The sequence below is a fragment of the Ostrea edulis genome, chromosome 1 (genome assembly GCF_947568905.1).
Source record: "Ostrea edulis chromosome 1, xbOstEdul1.1, whole genome shotgun sequence".
Classification (NCBI taxonomy): domain Eukaryota; kingdom Metazoa; phylum Mollusca; class Bivalvia; order Ostreida; family Ostreidae; genus Ostrea; species Ostrea edulis.
This window is the reverse complement of record NC_079164.1, coordinates 81,592,514-81,607,513: the sequence shown is the minus strand read 5'-3', so window position 1 is coordinate 81,607,513 and position 15,000 is coordinate 81,592,514. Positions and strand designations below refer to the sequence as shown.

At 34.9% G+C, this 15,000-nt stretch overlaps 1 protein-coding gene across 5 annotated transcripts in view; it reads right to left on the bottom strand.

The window, feature by feature from the left end:
- Nucleotides 1-15,000, bottom strand: part of LOC125678969 (voltage-gated potassium channel subunit beta-2-like) — a 45,978-nt gene that overhangs the window by 1,955 nt on the left and 29,023 nt on the right. For all 5 annotated transcript variants that reach the window (XM_056162762.1, XM_056162765.1, XM_048917813.2 and 2 more), the window contains 6 exons: nucleotides 14,133-14,253; nucleotides 13,748-13,842; nucleotides 10,848-10,968; nucleotides 6,987-7,075; nucleotides 3,285-3,373; nucleotides 1-1,491 (listed from right to left, as the gene is read on the bottom strand). The exon at nucleotides 1-1,491 is cut by the window's left edge and continues 1,955 nt beyond it. In XM_056162762.1, coding sequence (XP_056018737.1) covers nucleotides 1,449-1,491; nucleotides 3,285-3,373; nucleotides 6,987-7,075; nucleotides 10,848-10,968; nucleotides 13,748-13,842; nucleotides 14,133-14,253 — 558 coding nt within the window. In that variant the 3' untranslated portion in view covers nucleotides 1-1,448. The remainder of the gene's footprint in view (nucleotides 1,492-3,284; nucleotides 3,374-6,986; nucleotides 7,076-10,847; nucleotides 10,969-13,747; nucleotides 13,843-14,132; nucleotides 14,254-15,000) is intronic.

The following is a 15,000-nucleotide window of genomic DNA, read 5'->3' as shown; positions in this document are numbered from 1 at the left end:
TGCTCTTGACAGCATCTTTTAAATATAAAAAATTCATTAACTATACAAAATATATACTTTTTCAGTATCAAATAGTTTAATGTTTTTTATTGTACCTAGTTAACAAATTCCCTGCAAAAAAAATTATATCATGCACATTTAAAAAGATTTTACAATAACATATGATGAAGCTACCTCAAAAAATAAAACATCAAAACTGTCTACTAGAGCTTAATTTCTACATGATCTTATTCCTACAACTGCAGTGCAGCATTGTTAATTTGTACCTGTAAAGTTTCAGATTCGATCATTTCATGAAAATATTTGGGAACATTTATCACAAAAAATAATGACTAGCTATATTTAATATAAAGAGATTTCAAACATTTTTGCTTCTCTTACAGTATACAGATGAATGTTTCACTGATATCTCTCAAGATTAATGCAAAAATGGATGTTTTAAAATACGTACTTTCATGTGATACAAAATATGTAATCATAATAATATATGCATACAGTTTGAATCCTTCGTCCATTTGATTTTGAGATAACAGAGAAATAATTGAATATAAGTAGATACATTGTACTTAGTGAATAATTTGGCACCAATTTGATTTAACCCTACTGAAAAACATATTAGCAGTTGTATGATACAATACACATATATCAAATGCACAAGAGTAAATCAGTCCAACGAATAACATTTACAAACAAAAACCAAAAATGCAAAAGAATGTTGTATCTTTATTACTGAATTCACCCCAATAAGTGTCCCAGGTCCTCATAACATTGGGGGGTGGGGTGGGGGAGAGATTTGGTATTGTTAAATGTTAGGGACTTGCATGGTTTTCATTTTGACTTTATAATTTGGAAGATAATGAAACAAAATACATCATACATACTTTTATAAATTTCATAATAAAATTGTTGACATACTAGTACATGCATTCTAGTGAATGAAACAAGAACACACTTATCATATTTCACAATTCAAGATAAGTCAGGGATACTTATTTGTATTGGGGTTTCATATATATATAGCGAATAAGCAAATACAATATGGCATTGTATAAAATAACAAAAAATAACTTAAAATATCTTTAAAAAAAAAAATTAAAACAGTCTTTGGTTCTTTTGACTAAATGTTTCGTCTACTGAGGCAGCTGAGCAGAGATCACATAACTTTGATTTCCACAAAATTGCATTTCTCGACCATCGTTCATTAAAGGCAGAGAAGAATAACAAGATCCATAACTTTAACAATATTGAGGATTAACAAATCAACAGACGAATGATCACTGGATGAAACAGGCTTTCTCCAACATACCCTCTTGAATGAGAACACTACACATTTATTTTTGGCCTAACCATCATGACAACTATATCTAAATTGTGCATTCTTGACAGGGCAATGTAGAATACTACCCACAGGTCTGACAGAACAAATGTGGAATAGCCACAGGAGAGAGTTATGTTTTAGGTTGAGTACTCTGAAGGGAGCGTCTGGATGACCTTCAAAGAAAAAAAGCCCAAAGTTTTTAACATGAACATCAAGAAACAACGTCATAGGCCTTCAAGATTTTCTTTAATTCACTTTAAAATTTAAATACTTGATGTATCTAACTTTCTCAAAATGTTCATTTTGAATTTTTATTTTTCTGGTTGACTTTGTTAAATTTTGAATTTTCAGGTTGGAATACATTAATGTTATTTTTGTCCATTGAGGGAGTTACTTCCCTTAGAATGGTAATGTGTTAATCATGTTATTAAGTAACATGCAAAATGAAAGTGGAAACAGTGTGCAAAATAAAAGTTAGCTAGAGTGTGGTAGCTATAGTGTGGTATTTTTCTTCTGTAATACCAAACAAACTCATTGTAGATGAAGTAAACTGAATATGCATGTGTACTTTTTAATATATGAAAAACTAAATTTGAACATGAATATGGTGTCTAGTTCCATACTTTCCCCATCTCTATTTTTAAATGTGCAAACACGAGTATTTCCCTGATTGCATTTCTTATCTAACCAATAAATAAATTAGAACTGACCTAACAGGACTAATCCCCCCGCAGGGCTCATTCATATACCGACATACTTTAAATATAGTAAGCTTAAGACTAGTTTCAACATCATTTATGTTTCACCTGAATATTAGTTACAGAATATATAAAATTCCTTTAAATTCCATATTTATCAATAATTATGGTTTAACAGTGTACATATTTTCAGGAAAATTCATGCCCTAGACTCTTAGAAGATGTCCAAAGAAAGAAAGGTTGATTTTTGCTTTCATGTGACAGGAAAAACACATCAATTATACTACACTCTTATTTACAACAGATATAAGATGAGTTTCTGAAACACTAAGCTCCTGTCATGGCATCACAAAATCCTTTTGTGGTAAATTTGACGACAACAAACTCTGACCTGGAATAAAGCTTTGACCTTGACTCTGATCTGGGATAGAGCTGTGGCCTTGACATGCTCTGACCTGCAGTGAGATAAAGCTGTGACCTTGACCTTTCAGAATACCAAACATGAGTTGTTTATCTTGTACATTTAAAAAGTTATGACCAAATATTACAGCTGCAGAGAGATGTACATTAAGACAGACCAGAAACAATATATCATACCCCTGAATTTTTGATTTTGGAGTCATCAAAAGTAAGCATTTTAAACTGCAGTATTGAGTATAGTTTCTTACTAGCATGCACTTAATACCTAATGCAACTACCTTCTTTGTTACGCACAACACAATGTGCATTTGATAAAATTCAAAATCTAACAAAAGCCCATGCTCAAATAAAAACCTATATCCGATTATTTAAGAATGTAAGGTGTCTCACACAACTATTCTGTGTAAAAGCCTACTGGTCTACATGTGTCTGAGAATTATTTAACAAACTTTACACATACATGCAAGAATGTTTCCATCATACAAGGTGTTAAAACTTGATTAGAGCCTTACACTGAGTAATCCCCCCTTCAATAGTATAACCACTATAGGGGTCATCTGATGACCGTTCATGCACGGATTCAAGTTTAACGTTGACATGTTCATTGGTGAATAATAAAAGGGAATAAAATCGGTCTCAACTTCCTATCAAAAATCAATTACATCAAAAATTTTAAACATCTATTACTTCACAAATATATTTTCAAAACATTCATGCATGTTTGTAGCTTTTTCTAAGTGCAGATTGATGAAGAGTGAACTGGTGCCTTCTTCTCAGGAGACTGAGATCCATGTGCATTGAATTAGCATTCAGTTCCTAGCACAGCCAGAAGTCTAAGCGAACATCACCTGTTAAATCCATCTTTCTTTCCTCCTGGTTTGTTACCCAGAATCTTGTCCAGCTCAGCCATAACTGATGGAGTCAGTTTTGGAACCCACTTAAAATGTTAAAGAAAAGTCATTTCCACGTAATTTTGAAGTTTAAAAACAAATACATGTAGTCTATGGATCTCAATGCTTATCTGGGTGATCGTGCTATTTTTATAGAGATCACTTTTAAGCTTTAATTGGGCCCATACACAGATAGACAAGGCCACTTAATGAATTGTACACACAAACTGTATATTATTTTGGCAAACTGAATCTTATTTCATATCAAATAAGATTCTGGACTTTTAAATCATTTTGGCAAACTGAATCTTATTTTCATATCAAAATAAGATTCTGGACCTTACCACCCACCCACATCCACATGCAATCTGAGCCGCAAGGCTCATAATCTAGACAGATCTTACTCTACACGAAATATGAATATTTTACACACTAAGCTTCTTGTTCTTGTCAGAGGAAATGTATGATGATTTATTTCCTTCTATATTCTTGTGTTAACTTCATACCATTGGCCCATCCCTGGCTCTATATAAGGCAGGAGAAGTCTCTGAACAGAATCTATGCTACCATACATGAGATGAGAATGCTTGCGTATCAAGACAAGCTACACAAGATTTTCAAATGTTTCCACCTAATTTGCTATGTAGGCTAAATCCAGAACCCAGGCTTTGAACAAACTTGAATCTACACTACATGATGATGCTTGCATACCATTTTTTTTTAACAAACTGTACTTTTAAAATTGTTCTTGCGAGAATAATATTTTGTGGAACATCTTTCATTCACTCTTACTAGCAATGTTAAATTGAATTAGTACAAGATATGATCAGGCTGAAGTTTTTTGCCACAGATGAGCCATAAACTATATATCCCAAAATCTTTAATTCCGGAGGCACAAAAGATTGGGACCGTGATTTCACTTCAAGAGATCAATGTTCGAGTCATCGAGAGTCACCTATATTCAATAAAAAGCTACTATATTAAACTGGTATGTGTATTCAATGTACAACTTTACAGCTTTTTTGAGGAGGCCCTACCCTGACCATTGTGACAAGAACAGAAGGATCAGGGTTAGGGGTCGAACAAACTAAGTCTACTATTCATGAGGATACCTGCATCTTATTTGGACGGAAAATATCCCGAAGTTATCGCCTAATGTTCTATCAAAGCATTCTAACACCTTGTTACATGACTTTAAGACATTTGATCCGCCTATATTCATTGAACATGGGAGATATAACGCAATAGATGCAAACAGTACATTGTGACATCATATTCAGTGTCGATGTTCAGCAAATTTACAAACATAGGAGTATGAATTTCTCTTAACACACAATCATTATTAACTATTAGACAATGCTATAAACATAGACATCAACAACGGAATTGCTATTCTGCCTTTAGAATATCAATTTAATCCAATGTTTTAAAGTCTAGAATCAGAAGAAACTTTCAAAATCAGTAGGCACTAATTTGATTATGCCCATTGAGATTGGCTAAATGGCAGTGTAGCGGCAAACTTCTGCCCGATCGCTAAAAGGCTCTCAAGCAAGCTTGACGCCTTAAAAATTACTTATGGCCCAGAAACTGTTTTCCGAGTTCATGCTTTGGGCAACAAAAGTGAGAATTGGATCGAAAGTGAAATCATCTTAGTCTAATGGCCCTAGCGCCAGTTCGCTTGTACTTTGACTTTCTGACCCAAAAATTGATAGGGATCACATTCATCCCAGTTTGTGTGTGAAGTATGGTGACTCCAAGTGGAAAAGGAAATAATTTAAGGCTCGGAAACCAATTTGTGTCATTGGATGCACGGACAAGCCTATTGCATTATACCCCCATCTAATCCAGCCAGTCAGACAGCAGCAACAGTCTTATTATATATTTCATTGTTTTAATTTCATCTTATTTTGTTCCATTCATTTATTTCATTTTATTACCGCATAACGAGAAGTATTGAGACGTTAACCGAGGCTCTTATTTGTAGGAGTACATCAGGCAAAACGTACATCATATATATATAGTAAAATTGCAGAAAAAGTCCATGGTATAGGTAATAAGTAGAAACAAGAGTACCGCAAATGGTACAATATATGCCCGTCGGACAGTGAAATTTAACCTGGAAGCATATTGTACATTCTGTACTTCTACCCCTAAAGTACTGTAGGTCATAGTGCGCCAATCCAGCTGAAATCCAAACTGACCTTGTATTCCTCCAAGAGGAAGCCTTTAACTAAATATCTGGGCAATATCTGTATCCATAATGAAAAAAAAAAGCCTGGAAAACTGTCTGACCTATTTTTAGTCCAAAAAGTAGATCAAGGATGGACCAATCCAGCTGAAATGCAAACTGTGCTTGTATTCCTCTGAGAGGAAGCCTTTGACTAAATATCAGGGCAATATCTGTATCCGTAATGAAAAAAAAAAGCCCGGAAAACTGTTTGATCTATTTTTAGCTCAAAAGTAGGTCAAGGATGGACCAATCCAGTTGAAATGCATATTGAACTTGTATTACTCCAAGATAAAGACTTTGACTAAATTTCTGGGCAATATCTGTACCCATAATGAAAAAAAAGCTCGGAAAACTGTTTGACCTATTTTTTTCAAAGGATGGACCAATCCAGCTGAAATGCAAACTGAACTTGTATTTCTCTGAGAGGAAGCCTTGGACTATTATCAGGGCAATATCTGTATCCGTAATGAAAAAAAAGCCCGGAAAACTGTTTGACCAATTTTTAGCTCAAAAGTAGGTCATGGATGGACCAATCCAGCTGAAAAGCAAACTGAACTTGTTTTCCTCCAAGATGAAACCTTTGACTAGATATCTGGGCAATATCTGTATCCATAATGAAAAAAAGCCTGGAAAACTGTTTGACCTACTTTTAGTCCTAATGTAGGTCATGGGCGGGCAGACCAATCCAGCTGAAATGCAAACTGAACTTGTATTCCTCTGAAAGGAAGCTTATGTGTAAATTTCAGGGCAATATCTGTATCTGTAACAAAAAAGTCCAGAAAACTGTTTGACCTACTTATAGTCCTAAAGTAGGTCAACGGTGGACCAATCCAGCTGAAATGCAAATTAACTCTTACAATTCTTGAGGGAGATATTGTGACTAAATTTTAAAGTTGTACATGCATTCGTTATGGAAAAAAGTCTGGAAAACATGACCCAGGACAGCCAGCCAGCAGGCCGGACAGACAGCGTCATAACATAATATGTCCCATCTAATGACTGGCGTATAAAAACATATCTAACGATGACGAAGTACACATGAGCCACATTCCACATTTAATTAATTAATTAAATGTGGATCATATGTACTTAGTCATCATTGGATATTATATATATTCAGAACTTAACATGGAATATTTTGAAGAACATCTTTTCTCTATGAAAAAAGAATACCCACCCAGCATCTCTGTCACTCTCTCATCCTCTACTATATCAGAAATCAGATACTAAACCTTCATTCCTGTTTACCTGTAATGCTTTGTTTACCTGTAATGCTTTGTTTACCTGTAATTGTTTACCTGTAATGCTTTGTTTACCTGTAATTGTTTACCTGTAATGCTTTGTTTACCTGTAATTGTTTACCTGTAATGCTTTGTTTACCTGTAATTGTTTACCTGTAATGCTTTGTTTACCTGTAATGCTTTGTTTACCTGTAATGCCTGAATGTTTGTGTACAGCTGATCTACTGTGGAGGCCCCTAATAAGACACTGTTCACATTCTCATTTTTCAAACACCACGCTAAAAAACAAAAGGATGTGCACTCATTCTAAAAGCCATTACAGCAGCATATCTCTGTAGTATACAATATCAAATTGAACTAGTTCTAATTGTAACGGGGACCGTTACAGATGTTCCCCAAACCTCCCCCAATTAAAAAATGATGTCCTTGTGAATCTATAGGAAAAAATCTTTTTATTTTAGCCTTTAATTACATGTAGTATGTTCAATATGGTCATTTCAGTACCAAAAAATGAAAGCAAGCGTTCCACGCGCATGCGTGTATGATTCCGAATTTTTGTTGATGTCGTTCAACAGGCATTTGTATCATATACCCACAGTGTGAATTTCATAACGTTTCCATCAAATATAAGGAAGTTATAGCGATTTTAAAATCGTCCAATCAGAATTCAGCACACATGCATGCACGTGCTGAGCAGTAATTCTAACCACAGCAATTTGTAAGGAGTACCAAGACACATCTAACCCATTAATATCAATAGAATATGATGAAAAACAAAAACGTTATCGTCATTTAAAAATTGAACATTTAAAAAACGTTGCACGCGCATGCGCGTGGGCATTTTTTTGTTACACCAATATATAGATACACATATTGTCTACGTATGCTGTGAATATCATCTCATTCGCTTCATAAATAAGATAGTTACAAACGTTTTAGTATTATCCAATCAAAATGAAGCGCACGTGCATGCGCGTGCAAATTGGTAATTTTGACCATGCAGATCAGTTAACGGTCTCAATATCTACCTATGATATGAATTTCAAGCCATTTCAATGAACAACAAAAAAGTTAGACTGATTCCAAAGTTAGTGTACAAATTTTGTAATGCGCGTGTACGCGCATGCGTGCGCGTGCTGACAAAAAAACTATTATTTTTCATATGTACAAATGATATACTACCATCCTATTTAGGTTTTATATCGGTTCCTTCAATATTCTGATTTTCCATTTTTTGTACCAAAATTGCAATGCACGTGCACGCGCGTGCAAACAAAATGACTATCACTATGCACATCTACAAACGCTATACTATCATCCTGGAAAGTTTCATATCGATCGCTTTTGTAGTTTCTGAGAACACTACCGGACAAAAAAGTATCGGAGAAAAAGAATAATAATAATAATAACTAGACACGATCTCGTTGCGAGCAACGAGTAGGTCTTCCATCCGATTTGTTGATGCACTCGGAGTTAAAAAAAAAAAAAGACAAATGAGTCCCAATTTAGTTTCCGACTTTAAGACACTTTAGATATAATCAATTTTCATATCATAAGCTTCTGAAGCAAAGTTGCGGTGAAATTCGTTTGAAATTCGACTCTCCAGGCGAGCCATAAGGCCCGCGGGCCTATTTCTTGATGTCATTTGTTAGCCCTCTATAGACTCAACAACTTTAGTTCTATATGTCTTTACAAAATATTTACCTGTAAAAAGTTATTGAGATCGACCGATATCGACAAAAAAATCGACTCTACAGGCGAGCCATTAGGACCATAGCCCTATTTCTTGATATCAATCGATAGATCTCGATAAACTGAACAACTTTTGTTCAATATGTCCTTACAAAATATTTACCAGTTACAAGTTTTTGAAATCGACTGATATCGACAAAAATCGACTCTACAGGCGAGCCATGAGGCCCACAGACCCATTTTTTGATATTGATCGATAGGTTATGACACATTGAACAACTTTTGTTCAATAATGCTTTTCAAAAAATATGTCGTTTTAAAGATATGACTCGTCAAATATTTACGATTTTGGCCCTTAAAATCTCTAATTACGTAACATATGACCTACTTTTTGATTAGATAAGATCAAGCTCGTTGAGATGAACATTTCCGCTTCTACAACTTATTATAAAATATTAATAGTTTCTGAGATATTCTCAAAAACATTTGGACCCTTCTGAACCCCTAATTTAAAGGGCCAGCCCGTTTTGCTTGATATCGTAAGAAAGGCCTTGTCATTTTAAACATTTTTTGCTCAACAAGTATTTAGAAATTCTTTACCGTTCTCGAGTTATCTCTACAAGAAATATTTAGGGGCCAAACTGTAGCTCCCTAACGGGGCCACATAGGGAAAAAACGAAATGTACATATTGTTTAGATTATCATTCTGAACAACTTTTGTTCTTTATTGCTTTTCAAAATATTTGTCGTTTTCAAGATATGAGGCGTCAATTATTTATGATTTTGGCCCTTAAAATCCCTTATTACATAACATATGACCTACTTTTTGATTTGATAAGAACAAGCTCGTTTAGATGAACATTTCCGCTTCAATGACTTATTACAAAATATTAATAGTTTCTGAGATATTCTCATAAACCTTTGGACCCTTCTGGGTCCCTAATTTAAAGGGTCAGCCCCTTTTGCTTGATATCGTAAGAAAGGTCATGACATTTCAAACATTTTTTGTTCAACAAGTATTTAGAAATTCTTTACCGTTCTCGAGTTATTTCTAGAAGTAATTTTTAGGGGCCAAACTGTAGCTCCCTAACGGGGCCACATAGGGTAAAAACGAAATATGCATATTGTTCAGATCATCATTCTGAACAACTTTTGTTCTTTATTGCTTTTCAAAATATTTGTCGTTTTCGAGATACAAGGGGTAAAAAATTTATGGTTTTGGCCCTTAAAATCCCTTATTACGTAACATATGACCTAAATTTTTATATGAATAGATTTGGATTGTTGAGATGAACATTTTTTGTTCTTTGACTTATACCAAAATATTAACGATTTTTGAGATATTTGATGTAGACTTTGAGCCCTTCTAGATCCCTAATTTAAGGGGCTAGCCCCTAAATCTTGATATTTTCGAAAAGATCTCGTAAATGTGCACAACTTTTGTTCTACATGTCTTAACAAAATATTTGCAAGAAAAAAGATATTGGAGATCAAAGGTCAAAAATCGCCGAAATGGGCGAAAAATTTTGGCATCCATTTTTTCAGGTCCAGGCGAGCGTTTAGGCAAATCGCCTCTGGTAAAATCGAATCCCCCACAAATCTTCTAAAATGTTTACTCTATCTTGTGTAGAAATTTCAAGACTCTAGCTTCAAAACTAACGGAGGAGATGTGTGGACAACAAGGCCCTTCAAAAAGTCACTAAAAGAGAGATAACTCCTGACCGGAAGTGACGTCAAGCACGAAATTTTGCAAGCAAAGTCTCTTCACCAAAAGACATCTTTCCTGAAAATTTCGTGAAAATCGATCGAGAAATGGCTGAGAAAAACGCGTGTACTACCAAGGAAAATAATAATAATAATAATAATAATAATAATGAAGAAGAAGAACGCGAACAATAATAGTAAGGTCTTCCGCAGGAGACGGAAGACCTTAATAATAATAATAATGAAGAAGAAGAACGCGAACAATAATAGTAAGGTCTTCCGCAGGAGACGGAAGACCTTAATAATGAAGAAGAAGAACGCGAACAATAATAGTAAGGTCTTCCGCAGGAGACGGAAGACCTTAATAAACAGTACAATCACTAGAAGGTCTTCCGTTGGAAACGGAAGACCTTAATAAGAAACAGAGTAAAAACAATATGTTCCCAAACTTTGTTTGGGGAACATAATTACAATCTTAATTTAGCTTTATTAGATGTCCATGGCTTGGAAGGACATTAGAGAAATTGTTCTTCAGCAAGATTCGTCGCTGAACTCCACTTTAATCAGAAAATTTATCAAATAACTGTTTTCCTACAGCGTATTGACTTGGTATCATCCATAGTATATACAAATATATAAATAAAAGCTGCTTACCAATGGCCAATTGTGTAATGGAACACCCAATTCTATCTGCTATCACTGCTGCCTCACGAAGTTTGGCTTGTTGGCGTCTGCCATCTTCACTTAAAATTTTGTCTTTTAACCAGACATATCCCTGAAAAGGGTATATTTCCCTCTATAGACTGATATATATTTTGTCTGAAGGCATTGCATTTGTCATAAAAAAAATCAATCAATAATTCTTGTTTAAGTTGCCAAATGCAGAGTCATGTATAGATTCCTTTCCAGAATAAAAACCACAAGGCCCATGGGCCTTAACATTCACCCCGAGTGTCATGCCCAAACAAGAGGCCCATGGGCCACATCACTCACCTGAGTCACCTTGGCCCATATCTAAAGATTTTCCCTATATATTCACGTAAAACTTTGATCCCTATTGTGGCTCCAAACTACACCCAGGAGCCATTGTTTTTTTTACAAACTTGAATTTAATAAACTTCTTTGGTCCCATGGTTCTTGAGAAGATTTTTAAAGATTTTCTCAATATAATAGTATGTAAAATTTTGATCCCCTATTGTAGCCCCATTGAGGGGGAGGGGGGGGGGGCATGATTTTAATAAACTTGAATCTGCACCTAGTAAGGAAGCTTGAATTCACTGTACCAGTGATTCTTCTTCAGAAGATTTTTGATGATTTTCCCATATATTTGCATGTTCAAAGTTTTCTCCCTTGTCATATGGCTGTAACTGCAATTGTTACTCAGAACTGGCTCTGAGAGAATACTTCAAATATGTGTACATTTTCAAGACTATATATAGTTAATATTGCTAAAATGATTAAAATTTTGTGATCATTAAGGTAGACCTATACTCTGCCTTAAATGGACTCAATCATGAAAAAATTGCCTTTATAAGATAGATATATATTCCAGTAATAGATAAACATTGAAAAATATATATGTCAACATATTTATAATTGTGAAGAACTAATTTCAGTTTTAAACTTTTCGAGTTACTGTCCAGAAACCATCTTTGTCTGAAGTTTTCAATCTATTTTCGGTCACTGTGACCTTGACCTTTGTTCTCCAAAATCAATAGGGGTCTTCCTTACATGGTACATAATATCTTTAAGTATCATTTGATTCGGATTTAAACTTTCAGAATTATCATCCAGAAACCAAATATTTCTGAAATTTTCATTCTATATTCGGTCACTGTGACCTTGACCTTTGACCTTTTTACTCCAAAATCAATAGGGGTCTTTCTTACCTGGTACCCAACAATATATCAAAGTTTTATTTGATTAGATTGTAAACTTTTTGAGTTATCATCCGGAAACCAATTGTTGACGCCCAACCGCCCGTATCACCAAACCAATAGCCGAGTTCAACTTCGTTGCAACTCGGCTAAAAATTAAAATAATTGAAACATGATTATTTTCATTAAATATTTTTTGTAAATCAATCATAAGCATCGTACATAGTTGTGTAATAAAAAAAATCCAGATAAAACACAGGTGTTTGAATTCTATATTTATCTGTACAGGCCTCAATGTACAAGGAAAGACAACTCTTCATATACCGGAAGGTTAAGCGTGAGATTCAGAGAATTTGCCTCAAATCCAAATTCGTTCATATTGACCATGAACAGCTCAAAAATGCTGTTCAATTCTTATATTTATATTCATTTACTAAATCATCGTTTGTTTATATTGCTTCTATGTATAAGTCGTGAAATATTTTGTTGCATAAAACAAACTCCTAAGATCTACCCATGTCAAAGTCGTATTGTGACGTACGTCAAAACATAGACATGACGTCACACTTCATTTACCCTGCCTTTTATCAAAAATGCACAGTGCACTGTATTTTGGAGCTAGGAGACCACAAGATTGGGAGGATAATCCACGTAAGTTCACAACCTTAATCCGAGGTGTGACTTAACGAGATCTTTGTAACACATGTTGTATTTTTTCAAATCATTACACTCTCTCAGTCGCGTACTTTAAACTAGGACATAATCCGTTCATAGTCAATATGAACGGATTGTGTCACATTCTGAAATTGGTTAGTTCATTGAGAAAAATGTGATTTGTAATATAAATACACATGTTAACAATGAAATTGACAAGTTATGCGAGTTAAGTAATAAGAAATCACTCAGTTTGAAAACGTTTATTTCTTATGTCTTATCTAAATGTCAAGGTCAAAGGCAGGGGAACTGCAAGGGGTAAAATGCAAATATAAGTAATAAACAACGATTATTCAGTGAACATGGCATTATGAATAGCAATTGCTCTGCTGGCATATTCCATGATGCGCGTTAACGGTGCTTATTATTTTGATCCCCTATTGTGGCTGCAGCATCTTACCCCCGGGGGTCATGATTTTAACAAAACTTGAATCTACACTATGTCAGGAAGCTTTCACGTAAATTTGTACTTTCCTAGTCCAGTGGTTCTTGAGAGGAAGATTTTTAAAGATTTTCTCCCTATATATTTGTACGTAAAAATTTGATCCCATATTGTGGCCCCATCCTACCCCTGGCCCCTAAGGGCCATGATTTTAACAAACTTGATTCTGTACTATGTCAGGAAGCTTTCATGTAAATTTCAGCTCCTCTGGCCAGTGGTTCTTGAGAAGGTTTTTAAATAACCCCACCCTAATTTTGCATTTTTGTAATTATCTTCCCTTTGAAAGGGGCATGACCCTTCAATTGAACAAATATGAAAGCCCTTTATCCAAGGATGCTTTCTGCCAAGTTTGGTTGAAATTGGCCCAGTGGTTCTGGAGAAGAAGATGAAAATATGAAAAGTTTACGCTGACAATAGACAACGGACAAATTTTGATCACAAAAGCTCACTTGAGCCTTCAGCTCAGGTGAGCTAATAAGACTTCTACAACTTTCAAAGCTTTATGTCCAGTGATGAGCTACCTTGAGAGCTGCCCTAGAATAAATAGGCACACCGTCGTCATATTTTCCTGTCAGAACACCTCCAGATAAAGGGGACCAACTTATCGTGCCAACACCTGCAAGAAAATGGGAAAATGTATCATAATCATGAAAACCCATTAAAATGCATTCATCCACAACATAATTCGCAGTGACTAAGGATTAGAATTTCTCCATGGAAATTTGATAAGACATGTATAATACCATGTGCTAGCTCATTATATTGTCCCACCAGGTGCTGCCCAACATACAGGCAGACAGACAGAATGTGCCATACCATAATGCAATCCATCTATGACAGGCGTAAAAAAAATTTAACCAGACAGATGAAGGTGTAGATAGATAAATGAGTAGGTTTCTGTTTTACCTAATTTGTGGTATAATTCTGGCATGGCTACTTCCACTTTTTCTCGTTGAAATAAGTGATATTCTGCTTGTTCAGCAATGGCAGGAATAAGATTAAACTGTCTAGCCACCGAGTAGGCCTCCTAAGTAAAGTCAAAACAACAACTTAAGCAAGAATTGTATACATGGAGCAATCAAATTCCAGTCATTCAATTTACAAATACAATAACAAATACAATGTATGCTGAGTTTTTCAATTTTTTCTAAAAATTAGTAGTTATCATGTATTAGAGTACTATCAAATCAAAATCTTAAAATTCCATTCTTTAACTTCACATCTCCCTTCTCAGAAAATAACAAGAAGTACTGTGAGCAATGCTCCCTAAGAATACCCCCTGCTTACCCCAATCTCCAAAAGGTTGTTGTTAATAGGTATAAATTACCTCTTTCCTGAGTGTAAAAATATGGTATGCCTTTGTAGAAGAAAATGGAAGATATAATCCGAACACAAATCCATGGCATAAACCTATAATTTTGACCTTGAGATCAAACGTCAACGTCATAAAGAGGTCATGAATGTACATGACACATAGTCTCATGGTGATACACCCATGTCTTATGGTATGACTATGTCAAAACCCTATAATCAATTTTGACCTTGAGGTCAAAGTTCAAGGTCATATAGAGGTCATGAAGGTACTTGACACATCGTCTCATGGTGATACACTCATGTGTCAAATATGGTATGCCTATGTCAAAGAACAAACAAGTCATGGCTCTGACACGAATCCATTGTAAAAACCTTTAATTTTGACCTTGAGGTCAAGGTCATATGGAGGTCATGAAGGTACATGACACATCGTCTCATGGTGATACACTCATGTGTCAAA